This window comes from Aricia agestis, chromosome 1 (assembly GCF_905147365.1).
Source record: "Aricia agestis chromosome 1, ilAriAges1.1, whole genome shotgun sequence".
Lineage (NCBI taxonomy): Eukaryota > Metazoa > Arthropoda > Insecta > Lepidoptera > Lycaenidae > Aricia > Aricia agestis.
The window spans coordinates 549,742-575,778 of record NC_056406.1 but is presented as its reverse complement, the minus strand read 5'-3'; the positions used below and the strand labels follow the sequence as shown (position 1 = coordinate 575,778).

At 37.6% G+C, this 26,037-nt stretch overlaps 1 protein-coding gene across 2 annotated transcripts; it reads right to left on the bottom strand.

Moving 5' to 3' along the window:
- Positions 1 to 9: 9 nt before the first annotated feature.
- Positions 10 to 17,569, bottom strand: LOC121730549 (malonate--CoA ligase ACSF3, mitochondrial). 2 transcript variants are annotated; one of them, XM_042119659.1, is made up of 10 exons: positions 17,381 to 17,569; positions 12,504 to 12,657; positions 12,245 to 12,382; positions 11,443 to 11,535; positions 10,966 to 11,211; positions 6,775 to 6,952; positions 5,378 to 5,483; positions 1,825 to 2,010; positions 1,251 to 1,487; positions 10 to 1,114 (listed from the first exon to the last, which is right to left on the bottom strand). In XM_042119659.1, the coding sequence occupies exons 2-10, from the start codon at positions 12,655 to 12,657 to the stop codon at positions 503 to 505; spliced, it is 1,950 nt and encodes a 649-aa protein (XP_041975593.1). In that variant the 5' UTR covers positions 17,381 to 17,569; the 3' UTR covers positions 10 to 502. The 2 variants fall into 2 exon arrangements, with proteins under 2 accessions (XP_041975593.1, XP_041975583.1); XM_042119649.1 differs by lacking the exon at positions 17,381 to 17,569 and having other exon boundaries at positions 12,504 to 12,846.
- Between the last annotated feature and the right edge of the window lie 8,468 nt (positions 17,570 to 26,037).

Below are 26,037 nucleotides of genomic sequence, written 5' to 3'. Positions count from 1 at the left end.
AAACGAAAAACGAGTAGTTTTTTATTCATATATTCAACAAAAGTATATACATCACAACAAAACGAGTATACAATGTGATTAACAACGATACAATATATACCCTGATTAACAATATTTGTCAATAAAATCTGTTTGACCGTCGTCCGCTGCTCCTTCGCGTGTCGCTTGTCGTGCGCGAGCGCAGCCGGACAGCGGCGACTCGAGCTCGTAACAATTTTAATATATAATTATTAATATAATTATTTGTAGCTTAATTAATTTCATGTTAACATTTTGTGGCTCCGTCAATAAGTTCTGTTCGCTTGTTTGTAAAAATTCGCAATAATAGACATTTATATACTTACATACCCACGTAATAACTTTTTACAGTCATACTGATAATATTACTTACATTTGTATAAATAAACAAACACGACAAATCAATAAATGCAGTTTGGACCCACGCCAGCACAGCTCGGTGTGCGGGCCGCGGTCGCAGAGGGCGGGGGATGGGAGGTGGGGACTACCGCTTGAGCTGCGCCATCAAGTCCTTCTCGTAGAGTCGTCGGATCTCCTTCTTGTCGAGCTTGCCCATGGCGTTGCGCGACATGGCGTCGACCACGAGCAACGCGCGCGGCAGCTGGTAGGGTGCCAGGCGGGCGGCGGCGGCGGCGCGCAGCTCGGGCAGGGAGAGCGCGCGGCCGGGGCGCAGCACCAGCACCGCCGCCACCGCCTCGCCGAGCTCCGCGTGCGCCACGCCCAGCACCGCCGCGTCCGCCACGCCCGCCGTCGCCAGCAGCGCCGCCTCCACCTGCAGCGCGCTCACCTTGTACCCGCCGCTCTTGATGATGTCGACGCTAGTGCGGCCGAGGATGCGGAAGCGGCCGCCGGCCCAGGCCGCCGTGTCGCCGGTGCGAAACCAGCCGTCCGGCGTGAAGTCGGCGGTGCTGAGCTGCGGCAGGCGGTTCCAGTACCGCGAGAAAACCGCCGGCCCGCGCAGCAGCAGCTCGCCCTGGTACCCGCCCTCCATCTCCGCCCTCGCCGCCGCCACCGCCGCGTGCTCCGTCACCCGCGGCGCCGCCCACGCGTCCGCCGCCGGGTCCGCCGCCACCAGGCCTAGCGCCTCCGGCGATACCTGAGGAGTGATAAAGTTGAAAGGTTACTTAAAAAGCAATAAATTATTATTTTTACGACTATGCTAGATAGCATAGTGTAAACGTCAAAATTGTAATAAAAGTTTATTCATTTACTTATTAAGTATGTCATGTAACCTGTGTGTCGGGTGCGTCGCACTCGACGGTGACGAGCGGCTGCAGCTGGTCGGCGGCGGGGGGCGCGTCCGCAGCGCCGGGGGCGGGGTCGGGGGCGGCGGCGAGGCGCGCGGCGACGCCCGGTAGCGGCAGGCCGACGCAGCCGACGGCGCGCGCCTCGGCCGGCCGGTACGGGTTGCTCAGCGCCATGCCCACCTCCGACATGCCGTACCGCTCCAGCAGCCGGTGACCCGAGATCTGGAAGAGACCGCGGAATACTTACATGTCTGCTACCGACATAGAATCCTTAAAATGTTAGTTCTTTCTTCATTCAAAAAGTTGTATCGAGAGTCGAGACAAAATATGTAAGGTAATTGCATAGACGGCAATTTAAAAAACACTTTTTAACAAATCACCGACTGTCTGCTTGAGTAACTGTAATGATCAAACAATACAACTATATCTTGTCCAGATAGGCTGTTTCAAGTTATTGAGGCAAAATCCTGGATGTGGTAACCTTATACTGTGTATGTTGAACAGTGTTTCTGATCCAAAGTTTATCTCTTTAGTTTAATTCTCACAGTAAAGCAATTACCTCGAGCCACTGGTCGTAGAGGGTGTCGGGGAGGGGGGCGGAGCCGGCGCACATGAGGCGCATGCGGGCGAGCGTGTCGCGCACGTGGCGGCGCGTGCGGCCGTCCGCGAACAGCGTCTTCCAGTCCGCCGCCAGCCGCGAGTACATCGCCGGCACGCCGTGGAACACCGTCACGCGCGCCCCGCTCTGTGCAGATGATACAAATGATACAACGAGATTTACTTACATTTATTTAGTTAAAAAATATGTATATCTTTTCCCAAAATATATTTTTGTCTGTCTAGTGAAGGTAGCAAAGCAGAAAGTCGCACACCACACAACGGGCACGCCACAAAATTGATTTCGTTTTTTTCAACAATATTTTTTTTTCTTTCCCTTGTTATCTGCGATCAACCAGAAGGTTATAAGTAGACTAGATGTCCCGCGCGGCTTCGCCCGCGTAAATTAGAAATTTTACAGAATCCGTAGGTACATTTTCCCATAAAAAATATTTCCCCCGTTTTTCCCACATTTTCCTGAGTTTCTTCTGTCGTATTAGTCTTAGAGTAATAATATAATATAACCTTCTCGATAAATGATGAGTCTTACTCGATAAATGATCTATCATCTAATCATCACTATCAATCAACACTAAGATAAGTTTTTAAATCGGACCTGTAGTTTCTGAGATTGACGCGTTCAAGCAAACATACTCTTCAGGTTTATAATATTAGGTAGATATAGATTTTTTTTAATTATCGCTTGACAAACTCGAGTCTCGATCTAAAAGACTATGAAATGGTATAATATGGTAGTGATGATGATGATGAAGAATGTAATTTGCATAGTAGCATATGCTTTCTGTTCTTAAAACAACGCCGAAACTCCCAAACTTGTATCTATAAAGAATCAGGAATTCTCTCAGCACCTTCCGAACCACGGTATACCAGGTATATCTCGGTGCAAAATCTTACTTGTTGGTAGCATATGCTTAGAATACTTCTCACGAAACCGAAGTCACCATATGTTTCCCTATAAGTTTTGAGGAGTTCCCTCGAAAATCGGTTAACAAACGGCGGAGTAATCGTCGAATATAAGAAAACGAACATAACACCTCCCCCATTTTGAAAGTCGGTTAAAATTGTAGCCTATGTGTTATTTATTTAATATTTTAATCAGCACATGAATTGAATAACAAAATTTTTTTCAAATTAATCGTAGCACCATCTGTCAGGACAAACTAAAATTGAAATAGAATAATATTGAATGCGATGATAGCGCCGTCCGCCGGATCTAATGTAAAACATTCCAAAATCAACAACTCCTTATAAATAAGAAATTAATTGAAAAAACATTTTCCAGTAGACCAAACTGTAAATCTAAACCATTCTCGAATCTCCACGAACACACACAAAAAATGGTCCAGTCGTTTAGGAGGAGTTCAGTCACATACACACGCACACAAGAATATATATATATTAAGATATGACGAAGTGGATTTGGCGGCTCAGAGGCTTAAGTTCAGTAACTAGGCATCTATATTAAATTGGCTAGAGTCTGTTATCCAGGTCCAATATGTTGTGGGCTGTGGCGTTTGAGACGACCGTAACGGCTTTCTTCGAGGAGACCGTGGGCAAGGTCATTAGGGTGGTAATTTAAGCGTAGCTTGTATCTGGTGTATGATATTTTAGAGATTTCCTCTTTGATGGTTGGTATGGCTATGATTTCATGGAGTTCACTATTTCTTATATACCAGCAGGGCTAAAATGGTCACATTTAGCAATTCCTCTCAATCAATTCAGCAAATGAATTGTTAAAACTGTCAAACTGACAAATGTCAAATCAGTACAAAAATACAGAAATGAATTGCAAGTAGAGTTGCATTTGCCATTTTAGAAAAATGAATCATATTATGATTCATATCATGATTCTTCAATGCGACCATTTTAGCCCCGCAGTGTGCATTGAAGATTCCGCTCAATATTATATTTTCATATCTTTACAATATATTTTCTATGTTGCATATGGCAGCACTACCCCAGAGCTGAAGACCAGATGGGTTTTAGTACTGTTTTGTAGACTAGCTATTTTTTCTTTGAGCTCAATTTTGAATTTCTACCAAGAAGCAAGTCAGGTCTTTGTATCTTATATTTAATTCGTCTGTTTTTGCTTTAATCTGAGGTTTCCTATTTTTTTTTAATATTTCACTGAGTCAGCGTGAGGAAGTAGTACGATGGATTGTAAAACTGGTGGAAAATAGTATTTTCTTAGGGTGAGGGAAGTGATCTGTGTGGACTTTGCTGCACTCGCTCTAATGCGCCACATGCTCACCCAGTTGCTTATTTGATCAAGTCCACTTTGGAGTTGAGATATATGGAGTTTGAGAGAGTCGTATAAGGAATACCGGTGGCATGCTAGAACAGCGGTGTCATCGGCATGAGTGCCTACGGTGATATAGTTTGGAACCGGTATGTCTGATGTAAAGATAGAGTACAAAATCGGACCAAGGACTGAGCCCTGTGGTACGCCTGCTCTAATGTCATCAAACCCAGATCTTGCGTCACGTTCTTTCACTTGGAACACTCTGTCTTTAAGGTAGGACGGAAGGAGTAAATAATATGTATGTGGGAGAAGCGTTTTAATTTTGTAGAGCAGTCCCAATTTTGTAGAGCAGTCACTTGTGAGTTGTGAGTTGTGTCACACTCTATCGAAAGCCTGCTGAACTTCTAGGAATGCGGCCGAGCAGTATTCCTTGTTTTGCAGCGCAGAAGTTATTATATCGCAACCCTGTGGACCTGTTCAATAGTGCCATGGCATCGACGGAATTGATGGTTGGGGATGACGTTTCTATCAGATAGGACAGCTGACAATCTTTTGGCGACGATTTTTTCGAAGATCTTCGACAGGATCGGTAGAAGGCTGATCGGTCTGTACGATGATACTTCATTCTATGGCTTCCCAGATTTGTAAACCATTATAATTTGTGAGACTTTCCATAGACTAGGATAGTGAGAGGTTCTAAGGATGCCATTCATTAGATATGTTAAAAAGACTATTGTTTTCTTGGGGAGTTCTTTAAGGACCCTGGGGGTGATTAAGTCAAATCCCGGAGATATTTTTGTTTGAAGTTGCGTATGATGCCTTTGACTTTGTTGGGTGTTGTTGGTGACATTAGAAATTCCATTTTAAAAGGTTGAGAGAATGCTCCATTAATTGGTGATTCGTCTATTTGTGGACAAGCATCGTTGGATCGAAATACTTTGGAGAGATGTCAAACGAACAATTCAGTTTTATCCTTATTAGACCTAGCCCAACCTGAGTCTTCATTTTTTAAGGGGGGTTTGAACTGAGCTGGCTGATTGTAGTGTTTTGCTGCTCTCCAGAGGGAGTAGTTAGAGTGCTTTTCAGGTTTCAAGGATTCTAGGAATTTTTCAAATGCAGCGTTTTGCTCTGTGGCAAATTAATTCTTTAGATCTGAGCAGGCTTTGTTTAGGGCTCTCTTATCAGATGGATGTCTACACTAAACAGATAAGCTGTTAAGTGCAGGTGGCATTTAATTTTTCTCAGAACTAACCTTAGCTCCCTCCGTGGCGGTCCCGTCTCCGGCGGCGGCAACGACCGCGCGGCCCAGCAGCTCCGCCCACACCGCGTGCGACGCGAACGACGGCAGCATGCGGATCCTAGCAAACGCCGACATACCATTGGTTTGTATTATACTAATTATAAGTTCAGTTCTTTGGATATTTTTCTATAAAGATTTTTAGGAATCATGACGAAAATCAAATAATTTGTCTTACCCAGGGAGTGTTGTCAGATATATATATATATATATATATATATATATATATATATATATATATTAAATTGTGGGACGCTAAACAGGTTTCTTTTTCTTACAATTCTTTCTTGTCTCCGGGGCACACGAAACTCAATATTTTTAAGTAGCTCAGGTGTGTCTACAATATTATTAATTATTTTATACAAATATACAACGTCACCAACTATGCGACGCTTGGCTAAATTAAGTATTTTATATTTAGAAATTGACAGTTCGTAATTAGTATAAACATTACCCATTCTAAATTCTAGACACTTTACAAATTTTTTCTGCAGTGTTTCTATTCTTTCACAGTGAAATTTATATTGTGGAGACCACACCGTACTAGCAAACTCTAACTCTAACTTAGTGACTGCGAACATAACTATAATACAATATTTTATAAGTAAATAAATTTTTAAATGGCTTAGAAACACGTAGAATAAATCCCATTTGTTTGTAGGCTTTAGTAAGAATTTTATTGATATGTGAAACAAACGTTAGTTTTGAGTCCATCAAGACATCAAGAACCCGAATCTCTGAAGTTCTCTCTAAAATTTTTCCATTAAGTTTATAATTAAATAAAATTGGCTTGCGTTTTAGACTAAAAGTAATTATATTGCATTTGTCAGAATTAAGAAAGAGGTTATTTTTAGAACATTCATTTTCGAAAGTAGTTAAATCATTTTGGAGAAGTTCGCAATCATGTACATTTTTTATAATTCTAAAAATTTTAGTATCATCGGCATATAGGAGGGAATTGCTATTTTTTAAAGCGCTGCTTAAGTCGTTAATGTATAGTATAAAGAGTATGGGTGCCAAGTGTGATCCTTGCGGGACACCAGATGTTATTTGTTTATAATTAGATGTAAACCCCTGTAATACTACGACTTGACATCTATTTTGTACATAAGAACTTAACCAACGAAACAGATCACCATGGACACCAAGATTCCAGAGTTTTAATAATAGGATATAGTGGGAAATTTTGTCGAAAGCCTTCGCAAAGTCGGTGTACACTGCGTCGACTTGACAATTTTTGTCAAATGCATTGCGAATGATTTCTGTAAAAGACAAAACAGACAGATATCTTTTTAACGAATGATTTATCACTATCGACGCCAGCATGCTGTGCGTCCACACCGCGCCCTTACCGTGCGCCGGCGGCGAGCGAGGCGTGCAGCGAGTTGAGCTGGCCGTGTATGTGGTGCAGCGGCAGCGCGTGCAGCACCACGTCCGCCGCGCTGTACCGCCACGCCGCGTGCAGCGCCGCCGTCGCCGACGCCAGCATGCTGTGCGTCCACACCACGCCCTTCGGCTTGCTCGTCGTGCCTGCAACACATTCCATATAACACTCAAAATAACAAGAGAGATTAATAATAAACCTCAAAATTAAGCAGTTTTTTCTACTAAACTTTAAACGCCAAAAGCGAATACCTACTTATAGAAATTAACATTAATGACATTTATAATGTTAATTGGTAACTCAACTATCTTTCATAACATAAAATGCGCTACGAATCAGTAGCGCATATCATAAATAAGCTGATATGCGCTACTGATTCGTAGCGCATAGTCAATTTATTTCTCAGATTTATTTACGAACGCTGTACCTAATAATAACAATGCCGGTTTGTGTAAAGTGTTCTGAAACTGTAGTAGACTCAGTGTTTTGTGTCAAATGTAATGGCGATTATCATTATTCCTGCGCCGGAATAACAGAAAATAGTTATCGCAAAATGGAGTCTGAGAAAAAAGCAACATGGCGTTGTTTTGCGTGCAAAACTCAAACATCTGCGGACAACCTTTCACTAGCTGACTTATACAAAGAAATAAAGTCGTTTCGCGAGGACTTTAAAACTTTGAAAACAGAATTTAACACCATAAAAACGGATATCCAAAATACCGTTCAAGGAATTCAAGATCTCCATCAAAAATGGAACGATTTAGATTTTCGCTTTAATTGCGTAGAAGGAAGACTGTCTTCAGTGGAACAAAACATACCTACTATCAATGCTTTGCAAAAAAACCTCGATCAAGCAAACGAAACTATATTGGAGTTAACTGCACAAAATAACCTCCAAGATCAATTCTCTCGTTTAAACAATTTGGAGCTTTCTATTATTTATATTTCTAGGGGGGTAGGGGATTGGGCCTCCGGTAAACTCACTCACTCAGCGAAACACAGCGCAAGCGCTGTTTCACGCCGGTTTTCTGTGAGGCCGTGGTATTTCTCCGGTCGAGCCGGCCCATTCGTGCCGAAGAATGGCTCTCCCACGGACAAAAATATTAGATTACTTAACCCAAAAAATGACAAAAAAGTTATGCTTTTATCCGGCTTTATGAATCTTTGTAATATGTCACAATACAATAATTGTTTTAATACAAATGGTAGAATTCTTGACTTAGTTTTGAGCAATTATAACTGCAATGTTACTGCATGTTCTTCACCACTTACTCCCGAAGATGATCACCATAAATCGCTCGAGATAAATTTTACTTTAACCTCAGTATTGTATTTAAAGGATAAAGACCGTCTGAAACATATCTATCAGATGGCAGATTTTGAAAGCATCAGTAGTAGTATTTTAGATATAAACTGGGTTGAGCAGCTGCAATATCTTGATACAGAAAGTGCAGTAGCACATTTTTACAAAATTTTATACCAATTAATAGATAAATTTGTTCCCAAAAAAATAGTATTAATAACAGATATCCTCCCTGGTACTCTAGAGCTTTAATTAAATTAATTCGCAAAAAAGAAAAAATTCATTCGAGATGGAAAAAATATGGCAATAGCCTAGACCAAGCAGAGTTTATATCTTTACGCAAAAAAGAAAAAACACTACAAAATGAATGTTACCATAGCTTTTTTAACGCCTCCGTGGTCTAGTGGTATAGAGCGCGGCTCTTGACTCGGAGGTCGTGGGTTCGATTCCCGCGTTGGAAACATGTTATTTCCAAGTTTGGTTAGGACAATGCAGGCTGATCACCTGATTGTCTGACAAGTAAGATGATCCATGCGTTTGTTTTAGTGTAAGAGAAATAAAAACTTATTTGTTTTTTCTTTAATTAATAAATAAAACCTGGATTAATTCTCGATTTTTTTATTACTCCTTTTGATGAGTCACTGTGTACCTTTAGAGACACTGTGGACCACAGGGTTGGGTCACTGTGTACACATGGGTGTGCACAGTGGCTCAAAAGTTTTATTTTTATTTTCTATTATTTATTTTATTTTTTACTTATTTTATGGATTTGTGTTGATTCAAAATTAAACTATAATAGTTAATTAACAATATGCAAAAGTTTCACATTAATCCCGTCATAATTTATATTTAATTTACCTTTTTGAAAAACATATGAGTCACTGTTGCCTCCTTGACCCTACATAAAGGTGCAGGCTGTGATAATATTCACCCCATATTAATAACAAAACTGTACAAAGAACTGTCTCTGCCTCTTACAATCATATATAAGAAATAAATTAGTGAGGGTCACTTCCCAAAAATATGGAAAAAAGCTCTAATTACACCAATACCTAAAGGAAGTAGTAACAAAAGTAACATCGTTAATTATAGACCCATCTCTAAATTAAATATATTTGGAAAAAATTTCGAAAAAATTATTACTGATGAACTTGCAAGCCAAATCCATCACCATATAGGGATCGAACAGCATGGATTCCTTCGCGGCCGAAGTGTAAACACCAACCTTGTTTCTTACACAACTTTTATCTCTAATGCTCTTGATGTTGGATGCCAGGTAGATGCCGTGTATACCGATTTTTCTAAAGCTTTTGATAAAATTAATCATAATTTATTATTAAACAAGTTATCAAGGATACACGGCGATCTACTTAGGTGGATTGAATCCTATTTGAGAAATAGGAGTCAGGCCGTTGCCATTAAAGGTTTTCAATCAAGTTTCCTTGCAATTCCATCAGGAATTCCACAAGGACCCCATCTTGGGCCATTTCTTTTCACGCTGTACATAAACGATATAGGATGCTCACTAAACGATTCCTGTCACCTTTTATTTGCTGATGACACAAAAATTTTCAGAATTGTACAGTCTCTTTCTGACTGCGCGAAACTTCAGTCGGATATTAATAACTTTGAATATTACTGTAAGACTAATCAACTCTTTCTTAATGTCGACAAATGTTACACTATCTCGTTTACGCGCAGACATAACCCTATTTGTTTTGACTATGTGATTGACAACATCAAAATCAAACGCGTTGATAAAATACGCGATATAGGTATGATCGTTGACTCCAAACTTCATTTTAATCACCACATAGACACTATTGTGTCGAAAGCATATAAACAACTAGGCTTAATTCTACGTCTAGGTAAACCCTTCAAAAAGCCCGAAACTTTAAAAGTTTTATATTATGCTTATGTACGTAGTATTCTAGAATTTGGAAGCATGGTTTGGAGCCCTCAATGCGAAATACACATTGCAAGAATTGAAAAAATCCAAAATAAATTTCTAAAATCATTAGATTATATAACTAATACTAAATTCTGTGATTACAAGTCATCCCAATTGAGACATAACATGCAACCATTACAAATGAGGCGCCAATATTTAGATGCTATATTTTTATTTAAAATAATACACAATTATATTGATTCATCTTCATTATTAGAACATATTTCTTTTAAAATCCCAAACTTTTTAACAAGAGCAAAGAATACATTTCATATCCCTCTCTCACGAACCAACTACTCAAAAAACTCTTTTGTTCGTCGTGCTTGTGACCACTATAACAAAAATTTGAACACTGTTGACATATTTTGCAACAACTTATTATCATATAAATCAAAAGTGCGTGATTTGATTATACAATAATTTTAGACTCATGTTAGATACAGCTGTAAACATTTATATGTACAATAATATATTGTAAGATGATTGTAAGGTGTTATTATTATAATGAGGTGTTATTATTGTAATATTACCATATATTAAGTACTTACTTTAAACTTTTGTATGTAATACACAATGTGTTCAAATGACTCAACGCTACGAATTCACCATAATATGTGTTTAGTTTTATATTAAGTAATGGTACTTTAGGCTTGATTGTAAACTTATATTTAAGCATTTTTGTATAATGGCTGTTTGTTACCTAAATAAAATAAAATAAAAATAAAAATAAAGTTCAAATACAATATGAATGCATTCATTTTCAAATGAAGTAAACATTATGCAAATAACGATAAAAGTAAATTTTCCATTCTCTTTACATACATATAATTGTTAAGTTAGCCTACATACCTACATAGAATTCTCACACAATAACATTGCAAATCAATAACTTAAGCGCTACTTACCACTCGTGTAAATGAGCATGGCTTCCGTTTTGGCATAGAAGGAGTTGGAGAGGCTCCCCTCGTCGCGTGACGTCGCAGCTCTGTCCAGGTCTGTCTTGTTGTACACGATCAGAGGTCTCTTCAACTCTTGTGCTACAGGTTGCAGGCGCTTCTCATAGTCCTCGGTGCAGATGATCAAGTTGGAGTAGCTGTCCGTTACAAAGTACTTGAGCATCTCTTGGGGGTGAAGAGGTGTGAGAGGGACGGCTGGAAAGACATTTTAACTTACATTAGCACTACAGTGTTTCTTACGACACACACAGATCTATTTGATGATGGATTAATACTTATGCTTACAGTACTTTAAATAAACACTTAATTTGGTGTGCCTGTTGGCAAAGGCCTCCTCCAGCTCTTTCCAGTTATTTTTTTCTATTTTGTGCTACTAACAGACAATTCGGAAAAAAGGCTAAAAAATAATAACTTATAAACACTTACCAATATTCCCAGTCATCCAAATGGCCCACTGCACTACAACATGAGTGACATTGTTTGGGCACATGTAACATATTGTACACTCTTTTTCACCTACTGTAAAACATGAAGATTTGAATTTAAAAACAAAATAGGTAATAGTATTTTAAAAAAAGAATACCAACTCCAAAATTGTATGTAATTGAAAATTAAAATGTCCTATCTCAAAGCTATGGAACCAACTTTGATGAAACTTGCAGTATTCCCTAAGTTGAACAGTACCTAGTAGCTAGTGCAACAAAATAAGAATTATTTAAATCGAACTTGTAGTTTCGGAGATACATACATACATACAGGTCAAATTGATAACATTCTTTTTTTAAGTAGGTTTATAAAAAAAGTTAAACACAACAAGTACAATCATACAATCCTTACAAGTGCAATATACTCAGATATTGTTCAAATATTGAAAGTTTATCTATGGCAGATGATAATATTAAATTGCATAAAAAGTTTCTAGATGCTAAAGCAGTTCTAATATTATAGAAGTTAATGATAGCAGCAAATGCTTAAAAAACTATGTAAAATATAATTTATTAGTAATGTACTCAATTTGATACATGATTTGTGAACTATAATAAAAGTTATCTAAAATATTTTATCTCACAAATATTTTTGTTACATTTTCCTCCTGCAAAATTACTTACTAATAAATCTAAACCTATTATGATATTATGTAACTCTAATTAACTTAAATATTTATTGTAACACTCTATCAAATATAACAAAGTATTACATAATATAAGTAGTAAAAAACAATACTTACTTAACTGTTTAGCAATACTCTTACTGAGTGCAGATGCGGCATCATACACCTCTCTGTATGTGTAAGTACCAAAGTTATCTTGTAACGCTGTTCTGGACGGAAACAGTAGAGCTTTCTTGAACACCGGGACCACGCCTCCTGCGGGTGAAAACTATTGAAAACTGACTACAATTTTATAGTCATCCTAAAATATTAATCATATAATATGCCTGGAAGGCAATACATAAAACCTTAATCCTATATTATTAAAATAACTTGCCAGCCCTTATGTCTTCATTATACGCTTTCAACAAGTCCAAGTTTAAGTCTTCTTTTACTGCTGCTGCAGAAAACCATCTTATATTCGAAATATGCACTGGTTTCCGAAAAAACCGCGCAAAAAGATTTAAATGCCGTAAGGATTTGTCAATCATTTTATAAAGTTACATAAAGACTAAATAAACTCAAAATGCGCAAGTTGATTTCAGCGATAAAAATATATACATTATCACAGATTACTAGTATATATTTGTAGATACATTATTACACTTTTCCCAAATCCCAATACTTTTCGCATAAAATTTTACTTTATTATTTTTTTTTGGTAGGTACTTGAGCGCAAACATGAAACAACACATTACACAACTGTCACTTGTCAGTACAATTTTGATAATCAGCTGCTTTGATCAGCTGTAGTCTGTAGAACGTCAGTTCTTCTAAGTAGTCTGTGGTCTGTAGTATTAGCCGCATGCCTTATATCGGTGTATAAATGTTCACTAAAAACCTTTATTAACATTTTTATTACATGAAATATGCAGACCGACTCCTTTGTTATGTCCTAGTAAGTAGGACATAACATTACACGCTTTTGACGCTTATACACCGATATAAGGCTCTCTCCAGTCTATACTACCTCAATGGTTCTGACAGATATTGGGCGGGCGCCAGACATGTGATCAAATACACAAATTTGCCAAGTGTGGCACTGACATTTGACTATTTGTGCAAATTAATTGCTGGCATTTTCCTATTTGTGCAAAGTTTGCTCAAACTTTGAAGCCCATGTCTGGCGCCGGCTTTAGGATTTTATTGAACATGACACTCAATTATGAAGTTGACAGTCAGCTGCCAAACTGCGAAAAAATTAAACGAACACGGCTGTAGAGTGTAGTTGACACTTGACAGATGCCTGATAATTATGCCCATAGATAAATAAATAAATAAAAATAAATAAAATATCTTATTATTCAAAATGGGTATCATGATACACTTTTTGAAAGTCGAACGAAGAAACTACGTTGCCTACCACCGGTTCGGGAACTACCCCGCCGAGAACAACCGGCGTAAGAAACTCGCACGGGGCCATCTTTTACTAAAAAAATGGAAAATTACAATGTTATGGCTTACAGCTATGTAACAAAATTAAAAGAAAAGTAACCTGCATGGAGCCACCCTATTCCCAAGGTGTGCTGTCCTCGAAGAAATCATTGACTTTATAATACGCTTTAGCACACAAACGTTCTTTAACTGCTTTTTTAAATTTGTTTAAAGGTAGATTTTGAACATTTTCTGGGATTTTATTGTATAGGCGTATACATTGGCCTTTAAAGGATTTGCTTATTTTGGCTAGTCTGAACATTGGTATTGCTAACTTGTTCTTATTTCTAGTATTTACATTATGATTATCACTTTTCTTTTTGAAAATATTTATGTTCTTTCTAACATATAAGAGATTTTCCAAAATGTATTGAGATGTGACGGTCAGAATTCTTATTTCTTTAAATATTATAGTAGTAGTATTAGAGTAATAGTATCTCAATGATTATGACCTTAACCTTACTAAATTTAGACGTCTAAATGATTCATTATCTAAAGTTAGTCAAGTGAAATAGCATTTACAAAGTTAGGATCCTAATTAGTGTACAAAATCGGAAAAACTCTCAGGAACTACTGGTCCGATTTAAAAAATTCTTTCAGTGTTAGGCACAGGGGCGGATCTTGAATTTGTCACCCCCTCAACCTTTTGGGGGCCCTGGGCTAATACTGCTTAGGGGCAGCGCGGAACATCTAGTTATTTTTATTATATATATAATAAAAATAATAAAAATACAAAACATTTTTATTTGATTTTTTTAATTATTAGGTGTTAAATTGAAAAAAATATATATATAACACTCACCCGATTAAAGCTTAGGCCAAACCTGCGCGACCAGGTGACTGCGAAGTGGAGCATCAAGTTGTCAAATGTGTTTTTTGTATATGTAGTGTAACTAGTCTAACTTACTAACTACTTACCTAAGTGTGCATATAAAATAAAGGAGTTATATAACAGCTAAAAAAATATGTATTTACATTGTCAAAATCATATAAATAAATAAATTACATAAGCTAATTAAAAATGTAATCTTAAAAATCTATATGTAATCTTAAAATATACATAAGTTATATTTTAAGATTACATTGTTCTAAAATTATCTAAAACATCTTATACCTTACAACTAAATAATAATTTAAGTAAAACATTTCATTTTTAAATTTTGTTAGACGTGCGACGGACAATCACATATTGTTATATATAGTTGCGGGCCGGACGGCCCCCCTCCGCCGCGTCTCCTGCGACGCGCTCGAACCGGTCCGGTTCATGCGAGCGCGGGGCGCGGGGGACGGGGACCGGCCGCCGCCGGCGGCCACCGATCGCCAGTCGGCCAGTCAGAAATATTATCTTGACACGGAACGCGTATCGCTCGATGCGCGCCCGACACCTTACGCTCTCGATCAATTGTACTTAAAATTAAGTCTTCCTTTTCTAAATAATTATAGCGAACGTATTTTGATTTTCTGGCTTTCGCATAAATTTTTATGCTTGCTTTAGCCTGTGCTTTTACCATTCCTCTCCTTCAAATAAACTTTTAAATAGAAGTGCTGTGGTTTAAGTGCTCCCTACCACTATCTCATTTCTACATAATATACAAAACACACATTTGACAACTTGACGCTCCGCTTCGCAGTCGCCTGGTCGCGTAGGTTTGGCCTAAGCTTTATGTAATGTCGGCTGTACACTCTCGCCGAGACACAGCGAGGCGGCCCGAGTGCGAGAGTGTAAATGGGTGCGCTCGCCTCGTCTCGCCTGTCTCGGACCCTCTCGGTCTGGTGTCGGTATTTTGCGCCCGAGACAAAGGGTCTCGCGAGGAAAGCGAGCGCATTACTTTACACTCTCTCGTTTTTCACTACAAGTCGCGCCGATAGACAGTACAGAATAGAAAAATAACAATAATAAACGTCATTATAAGTCATTATCTGTGACAAATAAATTTAAATATGATTATAGGTCTTTGGATTGCAATGATAATATCTTTCGATGCATGGTGAATGTTGATCAATGATCATTGATCGTAGATACGTTTCGCGTTTTTTTAAATTTTTATTGTGTAAATATTTAGTAATTACTAATTATTTATAATAGATCATAGCACAGAGAGCTACGGCAGATGCAAGAGAAGTGTTTTCGTCCATCTCATAGAGAAAAATAATGGTCCATCTTCTCTGAGTTCATAACTGCGATTGAACTAAGCGAGAATGTACATGATCGCACTCGGGCAAGGGGCTCTCGCACGAGACTCTCGCCCGAGAGCTCTCGGCGAGAGTGTATAGCCGACATAAAAATATTATGTTAGTCGTGTTCGTTTCGTTTTTCAATGCACATTGCGCATGCGCAAAGTTAAAAATTAGTGTCAGTGTGAGTGTCATATTCTAAAATCTGACAGAAATTGTTAGTATTTTATTGAACATGACACTCAATTATGAAGTTGACAGTCAGCTGCCAAACTAAGAAAAAATTAAACGAACACGGCTATTATACGCTTAAAGAAAATATATAATACATGGTTATACGGATGTCAAGTCCTTAGCGTGAGCGGAATACGCTTGCACGGAAAATGCTTGGATTTTGTCTAGGGACCCTGGAATCCATTCGTAGGTAATTTCTAAAGGCTGCTGGTTCCAAGTAGTTCAGAAAGTTCATGTTTGATAATTTTTCGTGGAGTAAAAATTCATTCATCCATCTTTTACGACTTTTATTTATTTTTATTGAGTCAACAGCTAAGCCTACGAGAAGATCAATTTTTTGTTGCTTTGACAGAACTGGAACCATTAAGAAGACGTCTGGCCGAAGTCGCCGCTTGGTCACAACTCACAAGTCACAACTGATTTAGTTACGAAATTAGGACAAGTGGGATCAGAAGCTTCTAAATAGTCTTCTTTTTAGGATCCTAATTAGAACTTCTAAATTTAGTCAAATGGAAAAAGCGCTATAGGGACCGTGCAGAAATTATAGAGGGCGTCGTAACAGCAGCGAGCCAGCGACACGATGCGAATAAAAGAAGTAACTTGTGAGTGACTTTGGCTTCGCATTATCTATGACCCCGGCTAGTTTATAAGTGATTTTTTTATTTGTTAGACTATAAAATGATTTGATACTTACACTCCTAAGTGGCCACATGCGGCCGCGAGAACAACAACTAATTTCCAAGGATCCGCGATCGAAGGATTAAAGTAAAAGACTAGATGCCCGCAACTCCGTTGCGCCATAAAACATATATATATATATATATATATATATATATATATATATATATATATATATATATATATATATATATATATAATATATATAAAAACCTCATTGGACATAGGGACCGTGCAGAGCGATGACACCGCCACTAGTGACGAGTCCGTTGCGCCATAAAACATTTATCGCGCGAGAACCGTACATTTTCCCGGGATAAAAAGTATCCTATGTCCTTTCTCGGGGCTCAAAGTAAATCCATACCAAAACTCAGCAAAATTGGTTCAGCGGTTTGGGCGTGAAGTGCTAACAGACAGACACACTTTCGCATTTATAATATTGAGTATGGATGAGTTTCTAACCGTAAACAAAGAACGAAAGCGTAAATAAGAATGTATAAAGCTTATTTACTTTATCTAAGAAAATATCTGAAAAAGCAATGATATTGTATGAAAAAGTAGAATATCATTGTGAAAAAGTAATTAGTAGCATCCATCAGCATAGAAAGTAAAAACTTGATACTTAAATATTGCAATAAAATAATGAATATACAAAAATACTTACAATAATTACTGAAAATGCCTGTGGATCATTTTATAAAGTTACATAAAGACTAAATAAACTCAAAATGCGCAAGTTGATTTCAGCGATAAAAATATATACATTATCACAGATTACTAGTATATATTTGTAGATACATTATTACACTTTTCCCAAATCCCAATACTTTTCGCATAAAATTTTACTTTATTATTTTTTTTTGGTAGGTACTTGAGCGCAAACATGAAACAACACATTACACAACTGTCACTTGTCAGTACAATTTTGATAATCAGCTGCTTTGATCAGCTGTAGTCTGTAGAACGTCAGTTCTTCTAAGTAGTCTGTGGTCTGTAGTATTAGCCGCATGCCTTATATCGGTGTATAAATGTTCACTAAAAACCTTTATTAACATTTTTATTACATGAAATATGCAGACCGACTCCTTTGTTATGTCCTAGTAAGTAGGACATAACATTACACGCTTTTGACGCTTATACACCGATATAAGGCTCTCTCCAGTCTATACTACCTCAATGGTTCTGACAGATATTGGGCGGGCGCCAGACATGTGATCAAATACACAAATTTGCCAAGTGTGGCACTGACATTTGACTATTTGTGCAAATTAATTGCTGGCATTTTCCTATTTGTGCAAAGTTTGCTCAAACTTTGAAGCCCATGTCTGGCGCCGGCTTTAGGATTTTATTGAACATGACACTCAATTATGAAGTTGACAGTCAGCTGCCAAACTGCGAAAAAATTAAACGAACACGGCTGTAGAGTGTAGTTGACACTTGACAGATGCCTGATAATTATGCCCATAGATAAATAAATAAATAAAAATAAATAAAATATCTTATTATTCAAAATGGGTATCATGATACACTTTTTGAAAGTCGAACGAAGAAACTACGTTGCCTACCACCGGTTCGGGAACTACCCCGCCGAGAACAACCGGCGTAAGAAACTCGCACGGGGCCATCTTTTACTAAAAAAATGGAAAATTACAATGTTATGGCTTACAGCTATGTAACAAAATTAAAAGAAAAGTAACCTGCATGGAGCCACCCTATTCCCAAGGTGTGCTGTCCTCGAAGAAATCATTGACTTTATAATACGCTTTAGCACACAAACGTTCTTTAACTGCTTTTTTAAATTTGTTTAAAGGTAGATTTTGAACATTTTCTGGGATTTTATTGTATAGGCGTATACATTGGCCTTTAAAGGATTTGCTTATTTTGGCTAGTCTGAACATTGGTATTGCTAACTTGTTCTTATTTCTAGTATTTACATTATGATTATCACTTTTCTTTTTGAAAATATTTATGTTCTTTCTAACATATAAGAGATTTTCCAAAATGTATTGAGATGTGACGGTCAGAATTCTTATTTCTTTAAATATTATAGTAGTAGTATTAGAGTAATAGTATCTCAATGATTATGACCTTAACCTTACTAAATTTAGACGTCTAAATGATTCATTATCTAAAGTTAGTCAAGTGAAATAGCATTTACAAAGTTAGGATCCTAATTAGTGTACAAAATCGGAAAAACTCTCAGGAACTACTGGTCCGATTTAAAAAATTCTTTCAGTGTTAGGCACAGGGGCGGATCTTGAATTTGTCACCCCCTCAACCTTTTGGGGGCCCTGGGCTAATACTGCTTAGGGGCAGCGCGGAACATCTAGTTATTTTTATTATATATATAATAAAAATAATAAAAATACAAAACATTTTTATTTGATTTTTTTAATTATTAGGTGTTAAATTGAAAAAAAAATATATATAACACTCACCCGATTAAAGCTTAGGCCAAACCTGCGCGACCAGGTGACTGCGAAGTGGAGCATCAAGTTGTCAAATGTGTTTTTTGTATATGTAGTGTAACTAGTCTAACTTACTAACTACTTACCTAAGTGTGCATATAAAATAAAGGAGTTATATAACAGCTAAAAAAATATGTATTTACATTGTCAAAATCATATAAATAAATAAATTACATAAGCTAATTAAAAATGTAATCTTAAAAATCTATATGTAATCTTAAAATATACATAAGTTATATTTTAAGATTACATTGTTCTAAAATTATCTAAAACATCTTATACCTTACAACTAAATAATAATTTAAGTAAAACATTTCATTTTTAAATTTTGTTAGACGTGCGACGGACAATCACATATTGTTATATATAGTTGCGGGCCGGACGGCCCCCCTCCGCCGCGTCTCCTGCGACGCGCTCGAACCGGTCCGGTTCATGCGAGCGCGGGGCGCGGGGGACGGGGACCGGCCGCCGCCGGCGGCCACCGATCGCCAGTCGGCCAGTCAGAAATATTATCTTGACACGGAACGCGTATCGCTCGATGCGCGCCCGACACCTTACGCTCTCGATCAATTGTACTTAAAATTAAGTCTTCCTTTTCTAAATAATTATAGCGAACGTATTTTGATTTTCTGGCTTTCGCATAAATTTTTATGCTTGCTTTAGCCTGTGCTTTTACCATTCCTCTCCTTCAAATAAACTTTTAAATAGAAGTGCTGTGGTTTAAGTGCTCCCTACCACTATCTCATTTCTACATAATATACAAAACACACATTTGACAACTTGACGCTCCGCTTCGCAGTCGCCTGGTCGCGTAGGTTTGGCCTAAGCTTTATGTAATGTCGGCTGTACACTCTCGCCGAGACACAGCGAGGCGGCCCGAGTGCGAGAGTGTAAATGGGTGCGCTCGCCTCGTCTCGCCTGTCTCGGACCCTCTCGGTCTGGTGTCGGTATTTTGCGCCCGAGACAAAGGGTCTCGCGAGGAAAGCGAGCGCATTACTTTACACTCTCTCGTTTTTCACTACAAGTCGCGCCGATAGACAGTACAGAATAGAAAAATAACAATAATAAACGTCATTATAAGTCATTATCTGTGACAAATAAATTTAAATATGATTATAGGTCTTTGGATTGCAATGATAATATCTTTCGATGCATGGTGAATGTTGATCAATGATCATTGATCGTAGATACGTTTCGCGTTTTTTTAAATTTTTATTGTGTAAATATTTAGTAATTACTAATTATTTATAATAGATCATAGCACAGAGAGCTACGGCAGATGCAAGAGAAGTGTTTTCGTCCATCTCATAGAGAAAAATAATGGTCCATCTTCTCTGAGTTCATAACTGCGATTGAACTAAGCGAGAATGTACATGATCGCACTCGGGCAAGGGGCTCTCGCACGAGACTCTCGCCCGAGAGCTCTCGGCGAGAGTGTATAGCCGACATAAAAATATTATGTTAGTCGTGTTCGTTTCGTTTTTCAATGCACATTGCGCATGCGCAAAGTTAAAAATTAGTGTCAGTGTGAGTGTCATATTCTAAAATCTGACAGAAATTGTTAGTATTTTATTGAACATGACACTCAATTATGAAGTTGACAGTCAGCTGCCAAACTAAGAAAAAATTAAACGAACACGGCTATTATACGCTTAAAGAAAATATATAATACATGGTTATACGGATGTCAAGTCCTTAGCGTGAGCGGAATACGCTTGCACGGAAAATGCTTGGATTTTGTCTAGGGACCCTGGAATCCATTCGTAGGTAATTTCTAAAGGCTGCTGGTTCCAAGTAGTTCAGAAAGTTCATGTTTGATAATTTTTCGTGGAGTAAAAATTCATTCATCCATCTTTTACGACTTTTATTTATTTTTATTGAGTCAACAGCTAAGCCTACGAGAAGATCAATTTTTTGTTGCTTTGACAGAACTGGAACCATTAAGAAGACGTCTGGCCGAAGTCGCCGCTTGGTCACAACTCACAAGTCACAACTGATTTAGTTACGAAATTAGGACAAGTGGGATCAGAAGCTTCTAAATAGTCTTCTTTTTAGGATCCTAATTAGAACTTCTAAATTTAGTCAAATGGAAAAAGCGCTATAGGGACCGTGCAGAAATTATAGAGGGCGTCGTAACAGCAGCGAGCCAGCGACACGATGCGAATAAAAGAAGTAACTTGTGAGTGACTTTGGCTTCGCATTATCTATGACCCCGGCTAGTTTATAAGTGATTTTTTTATTTGTTAGACTATAAAATGATTTGATACTTACACTCCTAAGTGGCCACATGCGGCCGCGAGAACAACAACTAATTTCCAAGGATCCGCGATCGAAGGATTAAAGTAAAAGACTAGATGCCCGCAACTCCGTTGCGCCATAAAACATATATATATATATATATATATATATATATATATATATATATATATATATATATATATATATATATATAAAATATATATAAAAACATCATTGGACATAGGGACCGTGCAGAGCGATGACACCGCCACTAGTGACGAGTCCGTTGCGCCATAAAACATTTATCGCGCGAGAACCGTACATTTTCCCGGGATAAAAAGTATCCTATGTCCTTTCTCGGGGCTCAAAGTAAATCCATACCAAAACTCAGCAAAATTGGTTCAGCGGTTTGGGCGTGAAGTGCTAACAGACAGACACACTTTCGCATTTATAATATTGAGTATGGATGAGTTTCTAACCGTAAACAAAGAACGAAAGCGTAAATAAGAATGTATAAAGCTTATTTACTTTATCTAAGAAAATATCTGAAAAAGCAATGATATTGTATGAAAAAGTAGAATATCATTGTGAAAAAGTAATTAGTAGCATCCATCAGCATAGAAAGTAAAAACTTGATACTTAAATATTGCAATAAAATAATGAATATACAAAAATACTTACAATAATTACTGAAAATGCCTGTGGATCATTTTATAAAGTTACATAAAGACTAAATAAACTCAAAATGCGCAAGTTGATTTCAGCGATAAAAATATATACATTATCACAGATTACTAGTATATATTTGTAGATACATTATTACACTTTTCCCAAATCCCAATACTTTTCGCATAAAATTTTACTTTATTATTTTTTTTTGGTAGGTACTTGAGCGCAAACATGAAACAACACATTACACAACTGTCACTTGTCAGTACAATTTTGATAATCAGCTGCTTTGATCAGCTGTAGTCTGTAGAACGTCAGTTCTTCTAAGTAGTCTGTGGTCTGTAGTATTAGCCGCATGCCTTATATCGGTGTATAAATGTTCACTAAAAACCTTTATTAACATTTTTATTACATGAAATATGCAGACCGACTCCTTTGTTATGTCCTAGTAAGTAGGACATAACATTACACGCTTTTGACGCTTATACACCGATATAAGGCTCTCTCCAGTCTATACTACCTCAATGGTTCTGACAGATATTGGGCGGGCGCCAGACATGTGATCAAATACACAAATTTGCCAAGTGTGGCACTGACATTTGACTATTTGTGCAAATTAATTGCTGGCATTTTCCTATTTGTGCAAAGTTTGCTCAAACTTTGAAGCCCATGTCTGGCGCCGGCTTTAGGATTTTATTGAACATGACACTCAATTATGAAGTTGACAGTCAGCTGCCAAACTGCGAAAAAATTAAACGAACACGGCTGTAGAGTGTAGTTGACACTTGACAGATGCCTGATAATTATGCCCATAGATAAATAAATAAATAAAAATAAATAAAATATCTTATTATTCAAAATGGGTATCATGATACACTTTTTGAAAGTCGAACGAAGAAACTACGTTGCCTACCACCGGTTCGGGAACTACCCCGCCGAGAACAACCGGCGTAAGAAACTCGCACGGGGCCATCTTTTACTAAAAAAATGGAAAATTACAATGTTATGGCTTACAGCTATGTAACAAAATTAAAAGAAAAGTAACCTGCATGGAGCCACCCTATTCCCAAGGTGTGCTGTCCTCGAAGAAATCATTGACTTTATAATACGCTTTAGCACACAAACGTTCTTTAACTGCTTTTTTAAATTTGTTTAAAGGTAGATTTTGAACATTTTCTGGGATTTTATTGTATAGGCGTATACATTGGCCTTTAAAGGATTTGCTTATTTTGGCTAGTCTGAACATTGGTATTGCTAACTTGTTCTTATTTCTAGTATTTACATTATGATTATCACTTTTCTTTTTGAAAATATTTATGTTCTTTCTAACATATAAGAGATTTTCCAAAATGTATTGAGATGTGACGGTCAGAATTCTTATTTCTTTAAATATTATAGTAGTAGTATTAGAGTAATAGTATCTCAATGATTATGACCTTAACCTTACTAAATTTAGACGTCTAAATGATTCATTATCTAAAGTTAGTCAAGTGAAATAGCATTTACAAAGTTAGGATCCTAATTAGTGTACAAAATCGGAAAAACTCTCAGGAACTACTGGTCCGATTTAAAAAATTCTTTCAGTGTTAGGCACAGGGGCGGATCTTGAATTTGTCACCCCCTCAACCTTTTGGGGGCCCTGGGCTAATACTGCTTAGGGGCAGCGCGGAACATCTAGTTATTTTTATTATATATATAATAAAAATAATAAAAATACAAAACATTTTTATTTGATTTTTTTAATTATTAGGTGTTAAATTGAAAAAAAAATATATATAACACTCACCCGATTAAAGCTTAGGCCAAACCTGCGCGACCAGGTGACTGCGAAGTGGAGCATCAAGTTGTCAAATGTGTTTTTTGTATATGTAGTGTAACTAGTCTAACTTACTAACTACTTACCTAAGTGTGCATATAAAATAAAGGAGTTATATAACAGCTAAAAAAATATGTATTTACATTGTCAAAATCATATAAATAAATAAATTACATAAGCTAATTAAAAATGTAATCTTAAAAATCTATATGTAATCTTAAAATATACATAAGTTATATTTTAAGATTACATTGTTCTAAAATTATCTAAAACATCTTATACCTTACAACTAAATAATAATTTAAGTAAAACATTTCATTTTTAAATTTTGTTAGACGTGCGACGGACAATCACATATTGTTATATATAGTTGCGGGCCGGACGGCCCCCCTCCGCCGCGTCTCCTGCGACGCGCTCGAACCGGTCCGGTTCATGCGAGCGCGGGGCGCGGGGGACGGGGACCGGCCGCCGCCGGCGGCCACCGATCGCCAGTCGGCCAGTCAGAAATATTATCTTGACACGGAACGCGTATCGCTCGATGCGCGCCCGACACCTTACGCTCTCGATCAATTGTACTTAAAATTAAGTCTTCCTTTTCTAAATAATTATAGCGAACGTATTTTGATTTTCTGGCTTTCGCATAAATTTTTATGCTTGCTTTAGCCTGTGCTTTTACCATTCCTCTCCTTCAAATAAACTTTTAAATAGAAGTGCTGTGGTTTAAGTGCTCCCTACCACTATCTCATTTCTACATAATATACAAAACACACATTTGACAACTTGACGCTCCGCTTCGCAGTCGCCTGGTCGCGTAGGTTTGGCCTAAGCTTTATGTAATGTCGGCTGTACACTCTCGCCGAGACACAGCGAGGCGGCCCGAGTGCGAGAGTGTAAATGGGTGCGCTCGCCTCGTCTCGCCTGTCTCGGACCCTCTCGGTCTGGTGTCGGTATTTTGCGCCCGAGACAAAGGGTCTCGCGAGGAAAGCGAGCGCATTACTTTACACTCTCTCGTTTTTCACTACAAGTCGCGCCGATAGACAGTACAGAATAGAAAAATAACAATAATAAACGTCATTATAAGTCATTATCTGTGACAAATAAATTTAAATATGATTATAGGTCTTTGGATTGCAATGATAATATCTTTCGATGCATGGTGAATGTTGATCAATGATCATTGATCGTAGATACGTTTCGCGTTTTTTTAAATTTTTATTGTGTAAATATTTAGTAATTACTAATTATTTATAATAGATCATAGCACAGAGAGCTACGGCAGATGCAAGAGAAGTGTTTTCGTCCATCTCATAGAGAAAAATAATGGTCCATCTTCTCTGAGTTCATAACTGCGATTGAACTAAGCGAGAATGTACATGATCGCACTCGGGCAAGGGGCTCTCGCACGAGACTCTCGCCCGAGAGCTCTCGGCGAGAGTGTATAGCCGACATAAAAATATTATGTTAGTCGTGTTCGTTTCGTTTTTCAATGCACATTGCGCATGCGCAAAGTTAAAAATTAGTGTCAGTGTGAGTGTCATATTCTAAAATCTGACAGAAATTGTTAGTATTTTATTGAACATGACACTCAATTATGAAGTTGACAGTCAGCTGCCAAACTAAGAAAAAATTAAACGAACACGGCTATTATACGCTTAAAGAAAATATATAATACATGGTTATACGGATGTCAAGTCCTTAGCGTGAGCGGAATACGCTTGCACGGAAAATGCTTGGAGAATGCCGCGAGAACAACAACTAATTTCCAAGGATCCGCGATCGAAGGATTAAAGTAAAAGACTAGATGCCCGCAACTCCGTTGCGCCATAAAACATATATATATATATATATATATATATATATATATATATATATATATATATATATAAAATATATATAAAAACCTCATTGGACATAGGGACCGTGCAGAGCGATGACACCGCCACTAGTGACGAGTCCGTTGCGCCATAAAACATTTATCGCGCGAGAACCGTACATTTTCCCGGGATAAAAAGTATCCTATGTCCTTTCTCGGGGCTCAAAGTAAATCCATACCAAAACTCAGCAAAATTGGTTCAGCGGTTTGGGCGTGAAGTGCTAACAGACAGACACACTTTCGCATTTATAATATTGAGTATGGATGAGTTTCTAACCGTAAACAA

Bases quoted from the DNA above. Each gene is read 5' to 3' on its own strand.
- LOC121730549 (XM_042119659.1), bottom strand. From the start codon at position 12,657: ATGATTGACAAATCCTTACGGCATTTAAATCTTTTTGCGCGGTTTTTT. The intron at 12,383-12,503 runs GCAAGTTATTTT...TTTCACCCGCAG, and splicing joins TAATGAAGACATAAGGGCTG to GAGGCGTGGTCCCGGTGTTC. The intron at 6,953-10,965 runs GTAAGTAGCGCT...AATGTGTTGCAG, and splicing joins CATGCTCATTTACACGAGTG to GCACGACGAGCAAGCCGAAG.